The 6,238-nt window shown below is 43.1% G+C and overlaps 1 protein-coding gene across 1 annotated transcript; it reads right to left on the bottom strand.

Moving 5' to 3' along the window:
* Nucleotides 1–519: 519 nt before the first annotated feature.
* Nucleotides 520–5,798, bottom strand: LOC109903551 (thioredoxin-interacting protein-like). The gene is made up of 6 exons (XM_020500327.2): nucleotides 5,207–5,798; nucleotides 4,559–4,634; nucleotides 4,308–4,455; nucleotides 2,343–2,702; nucleotides 1,749–2,051; nucleotides 520–1,628 (listed from the first exon to the last, which is right to left on the bottom strand). The coding sequence occupies exons 1-6, from the start codon at nucleotides 5,460–5,462 to the stop codon at nucleotides 1,581–1,583; spliced, it is 1,191 nt and encodes a 396-aa protein (XP_020355916.1). The 5' UTR covers nucleotides 5,463–5,798; the 3' UTR covers nucleotides 520–1,580.
* Between the last annotated feature and the right edge of the window lie 440 nt (nucleotides 5,799–6,238).

The following is a 6,238-nucleotide window of genomic DNA, read 5'->3' as shown; positions in this document are numbered from 1 at the left end:
TTGAGGCGCCACATGCAGCATTTACTGTGAATGGGGTAACGTTGCCTTTAAAACATGCATTGCAAAGCGCAATCGGATTGAATCCCGGTTCAAGTATATTTGCTCTGTTATTGTGCTACCTCCAATAGTCGTGAAGCTGTAGTTACACAAGTTGAATAAAAATAAAGTCAGTATGACTGGTTATAAAATGGAATTTGGTGAAACCGAAGGTTTCAGAACCATTGTGTAAATACTAGGGGCAGAACTCAATCCATACCGCAGATCTGCATTAAAAAAAAGAATCCCAATGCGCCGACATGAGTTTACCGCGAATGCTGGAACATTGCCATTAAAATTTCGCTATAACGAGGATTTTTCTGCAATACAGATTGAATCCCACCCTAGGCTTTTAATTAAAATTCCCTTTCAGCGAAGGGATCATCTCTATAAGCAATTGTGGCCTGGTACCATTAACACTTGGCTAAACCGTAATGATTGTAGGTTGTCGTCATGCACATTAGATTTGTACCACAAGACAAATTAATTCCAACTTTTTATTTATAGATACTAGCCCATAGGGTCTCACAAAAAACACTTTCCATTTATGATCTGCACAAAATATAAAAGATGCATTGCATATGTGTCCTCACAGATCAGTCTTAGTCATTCAGTTTAGGGCCTGCTTAGGCATCCCACAGTGCAACACTGTCTAGGAGAAACCAAAAATGTTGACAATAATATTCACATATCAACATCTGATAGCATGTGCGAGGAGTTAAGCCTAAATACACCTGTTTGGCTTAGTGATTCAGCCCTCATTTGGAATAAGAAACAATTCGAGCCCTTGCCATAATATATTGAAGTTTGTTTTGGACACTCAAACATAACATTTTTTCTCTCTCAACAGAAACAAATCTAAACCAGGAGATCTCCTGTAGGCAGTTACAGAGCAATAGAATTAACATGTTCAAAAACACTGGTACAGAAAAATATATGGACTCGGCACGATTGTCTTGGGAGAATATATATATCTCTCAACATGTCACAATTATCAAAAGCAACAAATATTCTCTTAACATCAGTCTGTCAAACAAACTCCATAATAAAATTGCTTACTTTCATTTTAGAAATAAACAAAATATGGTTGCTCAGATGAAATCCCAATTTTCATGAAATACAGGAATTATAAGAATTGACTACACACTATGAAGGACAGACACCCAACAAGCAAAGAGCTTATTCATAATCAGTTGGGGACTTGTCAACGTGTGCTTGGCCCCGGTGGGAAAATAATGGACAAGACATCGCAAACCACAAGATCTGCAGTGGCACGTTCAGAAACCGGAACAGCAACAGAACAAGATCTGGTTAGATGGCGCAGCAAAGATTGCTGACAGCGCAGGCACAAGAACTCTTCAGCTTCTTGCCCTTCAGATCCTCTTCCTTTCTCGATGCAGGGCCAGCTCCGATATCCGCCACATCACTTCTCAAAGTCCGTCCAACACTTCTCCATAAGTAGTTTGGCTCTTCTACTCAATTGAGCTAAGTGCCGAAAGTGGCCCTTGAGCAGTGGACCAGAGTTCTGGAAGCTACAAGGTAGTTCAGCAGACCTGCAGCATGTGAGCGTTGCCACTGAACTCCTCATCAACCTGAAACATATGAGACGCTTTGTTAGATCACCTGCTCATCAATTCAATCACCCTTCATTCAACTAGTGCCATCATGGAGATATCACTTAATCACTCTGCATTTATTTTCGAGACACTCACCTCAGAGTAGGCAGGCAGGTTCGGGAACTGGAACGCAGAGGCGTGCATGAAGATGGGGCTGTCGTCACCATCGTAGTCATTCAGAAGGGGCGTGAGGGGCTGGTCCAGGCGGCAGTCACGTGTGACGTCACAGTAGCTGGGGGGAGCAGAAGGCATGCGCAGGGACACCCAGCTGGCTGAGGCGTTGCTGACCGAGCCATCTGTGCTGCTCATGCTGTTGGTGCGGCTTCCCAGGCCAGCTGTGCCGATGACCAGCGGCAGCTCCAGGATCAGCTTTTCGCTGCCTGGGATGTGCATGTAGATCTGGAGGTCGGGATAACATTAGAAACCAGACTTGCAGAGTGGCCATTTCAAAAGGCTGCATGTCTAAACTAGTGCGGTCACTTGGCTAATCCCCTTATCCAACTGAAGGGATCTGGTGGATTTACAGTAATGACCATAGTATTACAAGCATGTCTATGATGTGTTAGTTTGAAGGTTGATCAATACACTTAATTTCCCCAATGAAAGTTCTTTGCTACTTGAAACGGCTGCTTACCACCAAAGCCATTAGCACTCTGCTATTTTGCTAGTTGGAGGGGTCAAGATGCTCACCATGAGGGCGTACTCTACACGGATGATGTTGCAGCCCAGCATAGAGGGCTTGATCTTGGGCACCCGGATGGTCTTTCCCTGCCAGGCGTCGCACATGCCGGAGATGATGTGGTTGCCGCGCACAGACGAGAGCTTCTGCCGGAAGACCTTGGTCCTGCCATTGGCCTGGTAGGTGTGCTTGGAGATGATGGCCGCCTTGGGGACCACAATCCGTGAGCAGGTGTTCTCAAACTTGGCGCAGATGCAGATGTCTTCACCCTCACAGAACCCCTTGCGGTCAATCTTGGCATTCAGGGATACCTGGCCATCAGGAATGAACATGCAGGTGACCTTCTTCTCCTTCATGCCACCTGTAGGAGACTAAAGAGAGGGCAAGAAAAATAGTGGTTTCACAGGGGCTCACTTGAACAGATGTTTAACCATGTTTTTTAGAGCTCCAATTCAATATCGCTCTTCCTTCATGTCCACATAAATGCCAAGTTAACGTAATAATTTGAAGACTTCTAGGGACAAATCTGTCCATGCTTTAAGGCTTTACAAGGCAGATGCGCAGCATATGACAGAGCTGCCCGACCTGAAGCTTTACATCAGGACCCGACTAATCCCACATTTGAAATTATAGTGCAAGGGAAAAGTCTGCGATACAGACGGCTCACTCTTTTAACTTTTTAGGGATAAGGGGGCAGCATTTTCACTTTGGATGAATTGCGTGCCCATAGTCAACTGCCTCCTACTCTGTCCCAGATGCTAATATATACATATTATTATTACTATTGGATAGAAAACACTGACGTTTCCAAAACTGTTTGAATTATGTCTGTGAGTATAACAGAACTCATATTGCAGGCAAACTTCCAAACAGGAAGTGGAAATTCTGGGGCTGGTTGATTTTCAACTCATCGCCTATTCACATCCCAGTAAGATATAGATCTGTTCGCACTTCCTACGTCTTCCACGTTCTACTGACTGAAGCCTCTAGTGTGATGTGGGACCGGATGGCAGCTATTTGAGTCAGTGGTCTGGCAGAATGCCAGGTCCTGGTCAGGTACATTTCTCATGATATCGCCATGCGTTCCATTACTCTGTAGACAAAAACTAATGCTCCGGTTGGAACATTATTGGATATATGATAACAACATCCTGAAGATTGATTCTCTACTTAATTTGACCAGTTTATTCGACCTGGAATATAACGTTGAAGTTTTCATCCCGAGTTCGCCTGGACTGGTACCAGCTTTTGGACTTGTGAACTAAACATGCCAGCAAAAGTAGCTAATTGGACACTAGTAATGGACATTATCGAACAAAACAACGATTTATTGCGGAACTAGGATTTCTGGCACTGCATTCTGATGAAAGATAGGGGAAGGTAGGGGAATATTTATGATGTAATTTCGTATTTCTGTTGACTCCAACATGGCAGAGAAATATTGTGTACCTCTGAGCGCCGTCTCAGATTATTGCATGGTATGCTTTTTCCATAAAGTTTTTTAAAAATCTGACACAGCGGTTGCATTAAGAACAAGTGTATCTTTAATCATATGTAAAACATGTATCTTTCGTCAAAGTTTATGATGAGTATTTCTGTTGTATGACGTGGCTCTCTGTAATTACTCTGGATATTTTGGAGGCATTTCTGAACATGGCGCCTATGTAAACCGAGATTTGTGGATATAAATATGCACATTATCGAACAAAACATAAATGTATTGTGTAACATGATGTCCTATGAGTGTCATCTGATGAAGATTATCAAAGGTTAGTGATTAATTTTATCTCTATTTCTGCATTTGTGACTATCTTTGGCTGGGAAAAATGGCTGTGTTTTTTTGGGATTTGGTGGTGATCTAAAAAATATATGTTGTGTTTTCGCTGTGGGGTGGGGGGGGGGGGGTTAGCTAGCGGAAAGTGTGTCCTATTTCTACCTTTGCAGTTCAGGCTACGGTAAGTGAGAGATGAACTCACCAACAGATCTGGTGTGTTCACATCCAGGGGCTCCTCCACCTCAAAGTGTTTCTTGCACTCCAGGGCAGGCTGAGCAGGTCTCTCCATAAAGGCCTTGACGTAGTATTGGACATAGCCAAACTTGCCCTTGTAGGAAGACACAATCTGCCTTTGGGGAAACATAAAGGTAAAGATAAGACAGAGCCACAGACCCAGAGAGGAAGATGTATTGTATTGACAATAAAAGAATACAGGCCAATGCAGAGACATACCCTTGCTGGGGGAGCTCAAATCCAAACATGTACTCATACTTGTTGCCAGGTCTAAGGATAACGGAGCCATCATGATCTGAAAATGAAAAAGAAAGCCATTTAATAAAGGTGATTTATCTTGCCAATTCCACTAATCAGGCAAAAGGTTGGTTTATTTTATTTTTACTTTAGACAATCAGCTATGTTAACTTCCTGCCAAGCCTTGTGTTGGGGGGTTTGCCAAGGACACCATGCCACTCTGCCAAGTACGGTGAAACATAGATACTAAATGCTTGACACCTCATAAGGGGATTCCCTGTATCGACTGACCATGCACTGCTCAGTTAATGCTGCCAAAATCTTTTGCATTGTTCATTCCATGAAATTCAACTCTAAAATCAATGACTCCCTCATAAGTAGGGGACACTTTCAGTCTAAATAACAGTTCCGTACACTAATCTAATAACGTTATTTCACATTAATATGTAATTCAACCCTTACAGTGACATTTGAAATGCATGTCAATCACGAAAATGATTTGAGTCACTAACCTTAGCTAGCAAGTTAATCATCATCGACAGCAGCACCAGCTAAACGGGCATCCACATGGCTACACTTGAAAACAAGTTCTCATGTTGATTGCTTGGAAAATTTATATGAGGATCTTACCAGCTGGCTGGTCATCAAGTTGAACAACCTCTTCGTATCTCAAGTACTCATTCTCCTCTCGGCATTTCTGCTTTCCTTTGGCATATTCCACCTTTGCGCATCCAACTCCGAGCACTTTCATAGCCGAGACTCTCGTCACCTCAGCTACTTCCACCAGGATCTTCCCGGCTACTTTGTCTCCACTGCAGTAAAAAGTCTTGCTAGGATCGCTGAAAATAACCTCGAAGGTCTTCACTCTCTTTGAAATAACAACCATGTTCGCTATTTAATCGATATCCAAGTCGAAGAAGTTTTGAACTGCAAGAAGTTCAGAGCTATTCCAATTCGAAGTTTTGTTGTTCAATTAGACTGTCAATATGATTGGGCGAGGTTCAGAGGTCTACGATTGGGATGCAGCGCAAAATGCTTGCTTTGTAGCGTACGACTAAACTCATATGTTACCTTCTCTCATGTTAACAGTGTGAGCTATAAACCAAGAAGGCGCAGCTTTTATATGTGGAGACCAGCCAGTGATTCACCAGGGTTGTCGATCACCTCAGCTGAGCATGTGGAAGCAGAATGCACAACATGGCTCAGCGCATGCACATCACTGTCATTGGTTGAAAAATATGCTTGTGTCGTCTTTAACCAATCATCACCAGGGAACTGCGCGTGGACACCTCGTGGCTGAGAAGAGAGCGCGAGTGCTCAGCAGTTGTAACGGATGCGGAGGAGTGGCTAGACTAGACGCTTGTCTGGAGTAAGAAATTAACTTCACAAGCCCGGGACAGGAATAAGATAATTAATTTGCCTTCAAATCTATAACGTGATTTAGTATTTTACAGCCCCATCGATTTACATTTTCCATCCTGGTAGTGGATAAATGAGTGTTAATGGCTCTAACTATTGTCAGGTCGTCTTGGGAAAACAATTTGACAGAGTTGTTTGAGGACAAGCTTGCTTTGGAATATTTCTACATAGGCTTGGCCATGCCTTCAGTAGGCTTTCAAGGAAGCACAACGTGATTAGGTTCACAGTCAAGACATGTCACTG

This window comes from Oncorhynchus kisutch, linkage group LG14 (assembly GCF_002021735.2).
Source record: "Oncorhynchus kisutch isolate 150728-3 linkage group LG14, Okis_V2, whole genome shotgun sequence".
In the NCBI taxonomy this organism is placed as follows: domain Eukaryota; kingdom Metazoa; phylum Chordata; class Actinopteri; order Salmoniformes; family Salmonidae; genus Oncorhynchus; species Oncorhynchus kisutch.
This window is presented reverse-complemented; position numbering and strand designations above follow the sequence as displayed.

Bases quoted from the DNA above. Each gene is read 5' to 3' on its own strand.
- LOC109903551 (XM_020500327.2), bottom strand. From the start codon at position 5,462: ATGGTTGTTATTTCAAAGAGAGTGAAGACCTTCGAGGTTATTTTCAGC. The intron at 4,456-4,558 runs GTATGTCTCTGC...GTTTCCCCAAAG, and splicing joins TTTGAGCTCCCCCAGCAAGG to GCAGATTGTGTCTTCCTACA. The intron at 1,629-1,748 runs GTGAGTGTCTCG...CATATGTTTCAG, and splicing joins ACCTGCCTGCCTACTCTGAG to GTTGATGAGGAGTTCAGTGG.